This window comes from Anser anser (assembly GCF_964211835.1).
Source record: "Anser anser genome assembly, chromosome: 2".
Taxonomy (NCBI): domain Eukaryota; kingdom Metazoa; phylum Chordata; class Aves; order Anseriformes; family Anatidae; genus Anser; species Anser anser.
The window spans coordinates 117,999,217-118,011,736 of NC_139721.1; the positions used below are offsets into that span (position 1 = coordinate 117,999,217).

Sequence of the window (12,520 nt, forward strand, 5' to 3'; positions counted from 1 at the left end):
ATGCTCAGACAACTCCTGAGGAGTCCATGGACTATTCCTAAGGGACCTGTCAAAGATAATTCATCTACTGACCCTCCAGCATTTCTCCTAGTGGAATTACATCTCCATAACAGATGTGATTATCAGGCTTGCTTAGCTTAAAGGAAAAAGTTGTGAATGGTGACCTGGACACACGAAGGGCTAAGATCATTACTTGAAGGAGAAAGTCTAGGTAGTATCAGGGACAGAATTTCATTTCCCCTTCACAGCAATAAAATCCTCCTGTAAGAAGAACAAGCCATCAGCACCCTTTACTAAGTGGAAAAGGAACATCAGAAGCAGACACTGCTAAAGAAGATGGCCATTTCTTCCACACCTTACCAGTGACATTTATCTTCTAACAGAACGACTGCAAGTTTGCCACAATTAAGAGATTTTTCTTACAGAAACTGAGTCAATTCAGAGCCATTCTCACACGTGCTATAGAGAAACTGGACTCTTCCAATAATCTTTTTTTCAGCAAGAACAGACAAAAGTTCATAAATTCTTACTGTTTTACTAGAAGTCATAATGAAACACCCCCAGAAGGCAGTAACCAACATCCACATTAGATTTGTTTTGGCAGCAGCCTGTAGCATGAACGTTTATCATCACACAGTGAACTCCCACCTATTTAGACCACTGTATAGACTAAAGATTGGGGTGGTTGAACAACTTCCCAGAAGTTGCAAGACTCGCGCTGCCTTCCAACACTCATCGCTGAGCTGTTACCAAACAAAACAGGTACATAGTATACTACCCTGACCTCATGTCACCCAGTCTCAAATGTTGGCTACTATTTTTAACAGACGAGCATGTCTGTGGCTTACTAATGGATATTTCAAGAGATTGTAACGGCCAGAAGAGACTGGGAGGGGAAAAGTTGAGAGAGAACAACGCAAGAGAATCATTCCTTTAAATTACCAGTTTTTCAAACGCTGTAGATTTGTGTCCTGGGGATGGCAATGCAAAGGATGTGGCTATGAAAAGGAACCCACTATCTTAAACTCTTCAGGTTTTCTGGACTGAAGAGGATGCAAAATAACGTTAATCAAATCCTCAGACAGCAGCAGAGGAAAAAGGGATACACCTCTGTTTTCACATCCCAGCACCTTTTGAGGAGAGCTACTTACACCTTCCCGCCAGTTCCAGCGTTTGCCATCATGTCTGTGGCTAAGCTTGGAAGTCAGATCGCCTGTATTGCTTCTTCCTGCTGAAAGCAGCAGGTATGTGACAGAGAAACAAATCTTTCCTGCCCTAGCTCCCTCCCTGCTACTCCAAAGAAGGGAGGACATTTCCACGCCAGCTTACACACCCCAGCATTCCAATACCCCAGACCTACTTGCACAATACTTGCAATATTTCACAATGGAAAAATGCAAGAAAAAGCATTCTTAAAGAGCAGGAAAATAATTAGCTCATTGTATCATCAGCAATTACTGAAGAGGAGGTTGAACAGCTAGCTGGCTTTGTATTGCTGCCATCCAGAATAGCTAAGGATTTGGGGGGGGGGGGGGGGGGGGGTGTTGGAAAAAGTAAATAAATATCTCTTCTGGAGAAGCTCTTCAATATGCTTTGATGATGATCAGCATTTTCTTCTACTTCTGGAGAGAAAAGCAGAAGGAGAAAGAGACTAATTTACAATGCACAACTAACACATTTAAATAATGGAGCCCTCCAAGGCACGTCTTCTATTAATGATGATAAAACCAATCACAGTTTTTGCATCAGCAGCTTATACAAATTAGTCATCTATCAACAGAACAGTATGCTCACATAAAGCAAAGATGTGGGATGTATAAATATCAACCCAGAAAATAACTAGACCTCCTCACTGAGGCATAGAAAGTAAAGACAGATGCAGGAGGTCTAACTTTAGAGGGGACTTGTACGTGCACAGAATTAATCAATGCAGGTATTTCAATGGAGTGGCTAAACATTAGTTCATACTTTCCAAAGGTGGTAAGAACATGTTATTTCAAGATGGGTTTGCTACAGGTGCCATCTAGTCTGTAGGAAATATAAGTAACAGCAATATGAATCAGGTAAGGATTTGTGGAGGGTTTTTTTAGTTGGTTTGTGAAGTAGCAGCTGCTAATGTTCCCAAACACAGGCCAGATTTCCAGCTGCTTGGGATTAAGATGTCAGAAAGCTGCCCGTCCCTGTGACCTACTATCCTGCATTAGCAGGGCTGAAGGGAAGACAAATGCTTTTGGGAACGTTCCTTCACAGACCTGATCTTCGGTATAACCTTCCAAATCCTACCAGGCAGCATCTGCTACTGTCTCAGCAGTTTAAGGGCACTGTTTGAGACATTCGAACACCACAATGCTCAAGCAGCCAACAGAGGCAGAACATAACCGTAAAACTTAAGTCTTAAAGTAAATAAATAATGGCACTAATAAATCAGCTGGGAGAAACCCAGGTGCTTGACCCAGGTTAAGTCCCCCTGATCCCCCTGCTTCCTCGGAGATAATCACAACTTTGACACGAAGGAAAATGCTACAGAACCGTAAATACAGTTTGCAGGTTTTAAGCATTCAGGTGAAGCAAACTGAACACACCAAGCACAAGTGTCACCCAGCAGCAGTGAAAGACTGCGCCATATACACCCAAACACAGGTACTCACAGGGTTTCAATCACAACTGAACAAACAGAAAAAGAGGGCACAAGAGGCATTCCAACCAGTTAGGAGTGTGGCAAAACACTTTATTTACTTAACCTGAAGTGCATCCTGCCTTAGAAATAAAGTTTATGAAATACAGTGGGTTCTCTGGTGGAGGTCCAGGAAGTGACTCCTTGCTCTCAGTAGTAATAATAATAATAATAAATAATATGACAGATGTCAGATTCCCTTGCTTGGCTTACTTCCTCTTCAGATGGGTGCCTGGTCCCACAGCCAGCCACACATCATGCAAGGAGGATGAATATACTGGAAATGCCCCTGGGGCTCACAGCAATGGGAACTCCACATTGCACAAGTGGACTAACGTCACATTGACACAGTTTCCCTAAGTGATGTGTTCGGCAACAAAAATGAAATAACCAGTGGGAAGAAAGGGTTCAGGTCTACAGGGGACAAGGTGAGAAAGGACACATACAACTTCTTAGGCCACCCAGTACAACCCACAGCCTCCACATGTCATCCTTCAAAGCCCTAATTTTCACACATCTCACCTCTACATTTCTTTTCCTTACCATTTCTTTACCACGTTGAGCTCTCTGACTACCCACAAGGCAAGTCCATGTCTCCCTTCCCTCCAGAGCACCCCAGCTATAGCTTTCCAGGCAAGGCTTGTGCTACCTCCCTCCCTCCCATGCTTGGCCTCCCCTAACACTGAGGCCACCACCCAAAGAAAAAAATGATGTTTGAGGAAAAAAAGAAAGATGTTTGAGAAACGTAAGTCCCAGTTCAAGGAGGGAACTGCTGCCCCTCTCTCATTGGCCTCTCCACCACACCAGCCTTACAAAGGAATCCAGAGCACAGCCATTCCTCCATGGGTGATTTAGACACCTGGGGAGCAAGCTGCTTTCACACCATTCACCCGCCTTCCTGCACTAAACCAGAAGCATTACCTCCTCTTTCCTCACACTACTATGAGACACCCAGAAGAGCTACCAAGGCAGCTCCATTGGAACAGCATCTTCATGTAAAAGGACACACAATCAGCATAGGCAGAGCACAAGTAACACAACCTAAAGACATGGACCAGTTAGAGAGAGTACAGTGGAGGGCCACAATGATGATCAGAGGGCTGGAGCACATCTGCTATGAAGACAGGCTCAGGGAGTTGGGGTTTTTCAGTCTGGAGAAGAGAAGGCTCCAGGGAGACCTTACAGTGACCTACCAGTACCTAAGGGCCTACAAGAAAGCTGGAAAAGAGCTCTTTGTCAGGGAGTGTAGTTATAGCACAAACAGGAATGGCTTTAAACTAAAAGAAAGTAGGTTTAGACTAGATATAAGGAAGAAATTCTTCACTCAGAGGGTGGTGAGGCCCTGGTGCAGGTTGCCCAGAGAAGCTGTGGATGCCCCAACCCTGGAGGTGTTCAAGGCCAGGCTGGATGGGGCTTTGGGCAACCTGGTCTGGTGGGAGGTGTCCCTGCCCATGGCAGGGGGTTGGAACAAGGTGATCTTTAAGGCCCCTTCCAACCCAAACTATTCTATTCTGCCAGCTTCTGACTGGTTACTGCAATCAGCCAGAGTAGTAATGTCCAAACAGGATACGTCCTGCAGGCTCCACCGCCAAGAACATGTCTGGAAGTGCTCATAGGAGCCTATGACAATTACTGGCTCTGCGTTGACATGGATCATTCTCTTTGATAAAAGGGACACTTCCACACACATCATTTTCTACTGCTTTCTCCCTGCTCAAGAGACTGTAAGAGAGAGACCAGAATTAACACTGTTAATTATGACACTGCACAGATGATCATTACTTACCAATGACAACGCAGCACTGCAGCTGTAGAAAGCAGTCACATGCTTTAGGTGTTTTTGTTTTTTTTTTCCCCCTAAAGAAATTGGAAGGATTTTCTAAGGATTTGTAGAAGTTTTGTCATAGTCAATTTTCAAGTCTCTATATCCTTGATTTGGAAATGGGAATCCACCAGACAGTTTTTTGGTTTCTAAACAGTTAACCAGAAACACTCCTTCAGCCAGGAAGGGTCAGTTGGCTGTTCCTCTGTAACTGTGCCAATAATTTTGCTTTTTACTAACTCCATGGCACGCTGCCAAGCAGGAATTCAAGTTTGTCACAGTTCTGCTGACATTTAATTTTTGCTTCTCAAATTCCCCTTCCCTCCACCTTTTTTTTTGCCAAGATAAGCTTACTAGATAATACAAATCAATCTTAACTCCTTGTTGTCTTAAATGCAAGCATCAGGACTTCAGCTCACAAAAACAGCCGTGTCATAAGGAGCCTCTTTTCCATCCTACCTCCAATATACCAATGGGCAGCACACCTACGAACCAGAGGGGAAGACCTGGATATCCTGCAGTTGGATCTGGACCCAGGAGCTGTCGCTCACCCTCAGAGCTGCCCCCCTGCCTGCAGCCAAGCCAGCTGGTGCTGTGATCCAATTAGTTATCATTCACCGAGTGGATTTGGATGGGAAACTAGGGTGGCTCTAGGAAGCAACACTGGCAAGACAACACTTCCCAGTTCCTAATTAATTTTTAAGAGTGATTGGCAAGTTATGTTGATGTAAAAAGCCTTCATCTATTGAGCTAAGCAAATTACCATCTGTAGAGCCATACTGCTTTCAGACTTCTCAAGCTGAACACCTAGTATCCGAGATGCAATAGCGATTTTGAAAGTTTCATTCAACTACAGGCACTGCAATCTTCTGCACAGAGTGGTTATCAGCCTCATCAGCTGAGGAAGAGTCTTCCAACTAGGTAAATGTGCTCCTACCTGCTTACACCCTGCCCACCTTCACCATCAAGCGGCTAAGTTACTCCTCAGTTCCTGTTCTGCGAGATTACAACAGCCTACCTTTCACCCTGGCTCACTCTGGATGTTAGATTTGCAGAATCACTTGCTGCAGGATTCACCTGACAACTTTTAAATGGTTAAGCAACCAAAGACTAGATGTCTACACTCATTTAAGGAAGACGGATGCATTTCAGAAGGCTTTTCACATGCACCTGCCTCTCACCACTGACCACAGACATTGATTAAGGGCCTGAACGATTACCTTAGAGTCTAAATCCTTCCATAGATAAAGCTAATCAAGTTAAATCCTGCACTCTCACTCAGTCTACTAGTGTCCACTATAACCTTCTGATCCTACTGGTGAAATCCAACCGAAATCCACATCAGAAAGACAAAATAATTGCTCAGCAGTAACTGGGTTCCCCTAAGTTTTGTGAAGACAGGCAGAATAGAGACCCAGGGTCCAAATATCTGAAAGCTCACCCTTAATTCTTTACCTTGTCAGCTGACTTCTTTAAACAGATGTATCGATCCAATATGAAATATGAGAGAAAGATTATCAGTGAAGTGAGGGGAAGGAGCAGTACTGTAAACAAAGTGGTAGAGAGCACAGTGGCTGTCCCTGCTGAGCACAATCTATTTGTCCATCAACTGCGTTTAATCCCAGGTACACCTAGGCATCAGCAGTGAAGACATTGTTGTACAGTGATGCCAGCATGTTTTTCCAAGCCTTTTGTGACAAAAGAGTGCTTTTCAAGAAAGCATGCCAACAAGATGAAAGGCGGAATTAGTTGTAAAGCTAAATCAGGGAAGGTCACCCAAGAGGAAGGAAGATGAGTACACCCTTTCAATGTATCGCTCTCCGAACACTTGTTACAGATGGGTCCCTCAGTGAGTGACACATATACATATGACCCAGCATAGATCTTTCATCTCTTTTTGCCTCAAGCAAGCTTTTCAATGCTCTTTTGTAAAAGCTAGACAGGGCAGGGGGTGGGGGGGGGGGAATACCACAAAGCAAAAACATGTTCCTCCCAAAACAGGCTCAGTACTAAAGCTGAGCAAAGCATCCGCACCTACTCCCACTCTGAGACAGTACTAGGGACTGAAACATAACTTCTCACTCTGTAAAAAGAGCTCAGTAACAGAAGATAAGCTTCATGAAAAGCAACACTCCCAGGGCTTTTATTATGGTAAGGGTCACTACAGATGCATAGATTTTTGTACTTGTAGGGGTGGGGGAATACATTTTTATCCGACTTTTTTTCCCCCATCAGAAGCAAAGCAGGAAAGTCAAGTTCTCCTCTTCGGTTTGTCCCTGGGTTCCCAAGTGATGACGTACGGATAACAATGTTTTAATGGCACCTTTCACCCTGAAGTGCTTTTACTGCCCTTAATGAACTCAGCTTCACAGCAGTTTGACAGCTCCATTTTATACAGAAAGAGAAAAATGAAGTAATATATTTAAGCCATGCAGCAACACAAGATCAACTCTGAACAGCCCGATGACTTACACAACAGACCACACTTATTTTAGCACAGCATCCTGTCCCAGTGCATGATACCACTGGTGAGGTAACACACTTCTCAAACTCTTACCACATGCTCAGACACTACTGCATAGGAGTTTTCCAGACCCAACCCTGCAAAATGCTAAGTCAACTGTGGCTTAAGACACTCCTAGCCTCAGAGGCTCAAGATGTACACTTGTTTACATTATTAATGTTTTCTGGCAATGTCACCCTTCTTCCCCATTACATTTGGGGAGAAGAGAGGCCAATTTTCAGACTAGTCACATCGGGAAGCAGGACCCTATGGGTCCCTTCCAACTCAGGATATTCTATGATTCCATTGAACATGAGCATTAAAGCTTAAGTCAAAGAACAACCTTAAAAAGAAAATATGCCAAATGCAAAAAAGTCCTTGCAGTAGAACAATAAAATTTGATTAAACAACTAATTTGGATCAAAATGCTCTGAAACAGTAGGGTACCCCTGTAGTCAACAGAAAAGACCCAACCCACTGTGATACCAAATGAGGAATCACAACAAAGTTGTCTTTGGAGAAGTTGCATGAAATCTTCAGGGTCGAAAGCATTAACTCGCTCTTGCTTCAGCCTCAGCAAAAGCTGAATATTAATGCTTTTGTGCCAACAGACAGCATCCTGATTCCCTGTGCCTCCGCTTCGGAGGACAAAGCACTCGAATGGTAACACTAAGGGCCCATTGTTCTGTTAGAGCAAAGTTCCACCCCGATACAGACCAAGCTGAAATTCTCTTGGCGTATGTTACACAAACAAGATGCTACAGGACTCTTGCATGGGAGAACTAATTTGTTTTGAATTCCCCATCTCCTGCCAACACAGGATTGCACAAGATGGGGATAAGGGTGAAGAGACGAAAGGACTCACGATCCTGAAGCTTCTCCAGGGAGTACTTGACTCGAGGACTTTTTTTTGCTGACCCCACATCAGTGCCCTTGTACCATTTTAATGTGTTTTATTTTAATAGCTTAAATAATATTTCCAGAAGAGAATCATGTTGGTGCCATGAGAAAGCAACCTCCTTGGTTTCACTAAATACAGCTTTTATCAGATAACTTGCCCTACAACTGGCATCTTAAATGCAAGTAACTCTGGACAACTCCTGCTTTTATGTCAAACTAGGTTTCTTTAATTATGCAGTTCTTTGTTCCCAGAAGACTTCAATTTACAGGCCTTATTTTTACCTCCCTTTACTGAGAACAACAAACAAAAATTTACACTTCCCTTTCTCTTACAAGCACAGCAATGCATTTTATCCCTTATTGTTTAATTAAAGCTCTTCCAGCTACACAGAACCTTTTGTCTGTGCTTTCAGAAGTAGCCTAATGGCTCTGAAATAGCTGTAAAGACAGCAGGTAGAAAAGAAACTTCATAAGCTACGTGTTTTTCTAAACTTGAATGGAATGATATCAAGCTATTCTCATGATTTCTTCACAATTTTAGGAATCAAAGTGTAACAGAAAGACGTCAGGCCTCCATCTAAACATACTAATATTCTGGTACTTTCATTTCATATCCCCACCCAATTTGCTCCCAAATAAACTGAATTTTCCTAGACTAAATGAAGACTACAAAAACTCTTTGGGCAGATGCCTTACTGACAATTACTGTACCAACCTTCCCAATCTCCCCATTTCCAGACAGATGCTCTGTTCACTGTCCTTCAACACTAACACTCCTCTTTGCCCTCATATTTTGTATTTCAAGATTTTATTAGACAAGGAACCAAAGGGAAATCAGAGGTGATCTTTCAGCTCTTTCTCCTGAGCAGATACAAAGAGAGAACTCTGTTCCCTGGCTGGCTCCATAACACAAAATGCAGAAAAGTCAAATGAATGGCAGGAAGGGGGAAAAAAACAAAACAAAACAAAAAAAACAACACTAATAGGGTAAGCTGTCAAGTATCACAGAATTAAAAATAAATCTGTAGAAAATTAGCAGATCAAGGATAAGTAGCATTTAAACCTAGCTAATGACAAAATGAATTAGGAGAAAAATTGGAGAAAAATATGTTATTCTCTAACAAGCTCAAGGCAAGTGTAGTGATTTTGCAAGTCTCAGGACTTGAAGCTGTTTCAGTTTTTTAATGCTCTCATAAAGCACCTTTGAACTAGTATGACCAAATGGATCTCAGAAGCAGCAAAGATGTAGGAATAAGAAATTTCACTTTTAGGACAATCTCCTGCCAACTTCAGGACAGATGACAAAGTTCACTGCTCTCAGTGACTGATGTTACAAACCCCAAAGTCATCTGATTTTTTGGTACTGCAGACTATGGATTTCTACCATTGACTTTTACAAGTATAACTCCTGAAGTCCTATGCATTCTGTACCTTACATAGCTATTTATGGTTTAAAAAAGTATGAGATCATATGTGAGGCAGGGTCAGTTGTGTTTTTTTTTTAAACATTGTACATACTAATTAACACAATATAAACAATCAGCTCCTTGTTCTTATTTCATTACCAACTTCCTCTCTTTCTCCACCTCACTTCTGCTGGTTTATCTCTACCACAGGCACTAGGCCCTGTGAGCAGGGACTGCTTTCAGAACAGTTACAGATGAGCAGTAGATAGCACGCTTTCTTTGGAAGCGGTTTACTTTTTACTACGCTTTCACTAGCCTCAAGGATTAAGTCCAATAATTCCCCCACATCATCTTCACTGCCTGAGACAACAGCTCCAAATAAATGCTGTGCAATTTAAAGGACAAGCATAGTCCCTATTTTCTTGTGTGACACACCTCATCGGCCCAATTCCTGCTTCATCAGCTTTCAAAGCAACAAAGCCTGCATTCACACCTCACTTTTCTGTGCCCTGCTCTGAGGATGTATTCTTTTCCCTTCCCCTTCTTCTATTACCTGGTGAGTTTACTTTCTGCCTCCTGGTGTACACCAACACTACTTCTCTCACCTCTCAACCTCATCCCCTACTTATTTTTATAAACAAAATCATCCTCCTGTCTTTTTTTTTTTTTAAAAAAAAAACACCTTTCACAAGTTGCCCCACCTCTCTTTCACTCTTCCCACGAACACAATCACATCCTGGTTACCCAGCTACCGATTACAACACACACGTCCTTCCAGCTGAGCACAGAAGCAGCAACCCCAGGCAACACTTCCCCCTACTTCTGCCCTCCCTGACATGGGAGAAAACAGCAGTAGCACTCGAGGGCAGCCTCCCCCTTTAAGAAATAAAACATGAAAAAGCCTCAGACACCAGCAGAACCCATCACAGATGACAAGCAGAAGCACTCCCTAAGCCACCATGTGTTCAACTCTCAGCTACTTCATCCTTCAGGTGAGAAGCTGCCTGACATCTCACAAACTTCCCGTTGAAGCCTTTTAACTGCTCAGCATTTTGTTTTAAGGAAAAGTAGCCACACAGGGTCTACACTATATTTTTCAAACAATTACAACTGTTGATAGGACAGAGCAAGGCTCTGAAAGGCCATTCGTAATGAGGAGAGAACAGAACAAGCTTTCTGCTATTCATAGTTCACGTCTGTTGTAGCTGTCCGTGGACTGAAGAATATATGCAGCTGTGACTGTAAAGAAACACACTTTGCCATCGATTCACATGGCCAACATGCAACTCAAGACATGGACAGTGTCAGCCGAGTACATACACTTGGGACGTTATTAATAGCAGGGAAGCGATGCAATCAATATGTGCTCTCTAGCATAAGCTTATAAGGCAGAAAGTTCTCACCTGCCTGGCCACCCTCCGAGCTTCCCAGTAAGGTTTCGAGTCTTCTACAGCTTTCCCAATCTTCTTTACCAGTTCATCCAGTTTTACCGTTGCTTCGACCAGCACGGAGCGGAACTTCTGGCGTGCATCCTTCAAAACGTTGCAGAGCAGGAGAAAGGAAAGAAAGGACAAAGACAGATTAGAACTTTAAACTTTATTTCTACCCATTTGCCGTACCTCCAGGATGTTCTTCAGACTCACCCATGAGCTGACACATTCAAAACAGTTACTGTCATGTGGGCTAAGCCAGAATTCTTCACTAGAGGTAATAATGGGAACCCCGAACTGCATCTGAAAGCTAGCATCCTGGACATCAAATGTCTGTCTTCCAGAGAGAGACAGCTTCTATACAAAGCCTGCAATAGCCTGTGCTAGTTGTAACCTCTGGCAGGACTTCTCAGAGAGGAATAGCTAGTAAATGACTCGGTGGGGGAGCAAATCACAGCGTTACAACTTCTGAGAGACAGTTAAATGGCAAAGACATCTCATCTACTGCATTGTCTCATAGTTCAGGATTGTTCAGGAGCATGCATAATGTTCACAGAAATTCGAGTCTGTCCTCACACTTTCCAGAGAAACCTTACCAGAAGTCTCCCTGTAACTGCTTTACAAATTTTGAAAGTTAGTATTTACTAAGGATTTTCAACATAATTTCCAGAATCCTTCTCACTGAGCCTCTCCTTTCAGTAAGAGGAACTGGGCTGGCAGGCAGGCCTAATCCCACAGCAAACTGGTACTCGGATGGAACCAGCACCTCTTAATCTCAGCATGTGTCCCACCTCTAGCAGCATCCCCCAGCAGAGACACCATTTCACAGCACAGATGAGGATGGACAGGATTTGCTTTCTGCAGGAGGAAGAACTGGACACATCCCACGTGGCAGTGGGACATTTTCAAGTGGGCTCCTCTTTCTGGTTTACAAATGCACCCTACTTACTTCAAGAGCAGCAAAAGCTTTCAGCTTTTCATTGCAGAAAGATTTTCTAGCATCAAAGCACATCTTTTCAGCTATAGTTTGTATCAATGGATAAGGACTTCTACTTTCCGTTTATTATTTATTACATTTATGAAAAGCAAATTCCAGCTACTTCCAAACTAGATGAGTTGCCCTTTTTATGTAATTACCTTTTCTGCTCTACTGCAACTTCCATACCCTCAAGCAGAGCGATCCTGATTTCCATCTCAGCATCCAGCACAAACTAAATCAATGGAATTGTTGCAGAGGGATGCAAATACAGGCTGGGACCTGGCCCAGAATTTAAGGAGACCAAGATGAAGGGCCATGTGAGCTCTTGACAAGCCTTGTAATTCTAATTAGAGAGCAGGATTTAGGCAGACTGCTGGAGTGACATGTTGATAAATCAGGAAGCAGCTGGCTTGAAGAAGTGCTCTAATTCAGAAGGCTTTTGTCATTACTGCTGAGGATTTCTAGAATGCACAACTGTTTATTCAGTGGAAGAACTAAAATACATTGGAGCCTACTACTTTGCTCACAGAAGCAGAAAAAACTGCAACAATACATTAGTTTTACAGAAAAAGAAACATCCTTCAGTAAAAGCTGCTTTCATTCCATTTTAGTCTTCTCTAAAACCTTAGTCAGCATCAGTAGTATTTTTTTCAGTGTAAATAGCTTTGTTTTCTTAAAGTGCTCCAAATTATTCTAAGAAAATACTTAAATGGGTGGCAGGGCCAAAATGGAGAATTAAATGCACTTTAACTTACTGTTGACTGGATTGGAGTTATTAAACTAAAATAGTTTGAAAGATACGCTTC

At 42.8% G+C, this 12,520-nt stretch overlaps 1 protein-coding gene across 1 annotated transcript in view; it reads right to left on the reverse strand.

Annotated features, from left to right (window-relative positions):
- The window catches only part of SH3BP5 (SH3 domain binding protein 5), a 48,647-nt gene that overhangs the window by 26,370 nt on the left and 9,757 nt on the right, over nucleotides 1-12,520 (reverse strand). Inside the window, exon 3 of the mRNA XM_083825888.1 lies at nucleotides 10,709-10,837. Coding sequence (XP_083682014.1) covers nucleotides 10,709-10,837 — 129 coding nt within the window. The remainder of the gene's footprint in view (nucleotides 1-10,708; nucleotides 10,838-12,520) is intronic.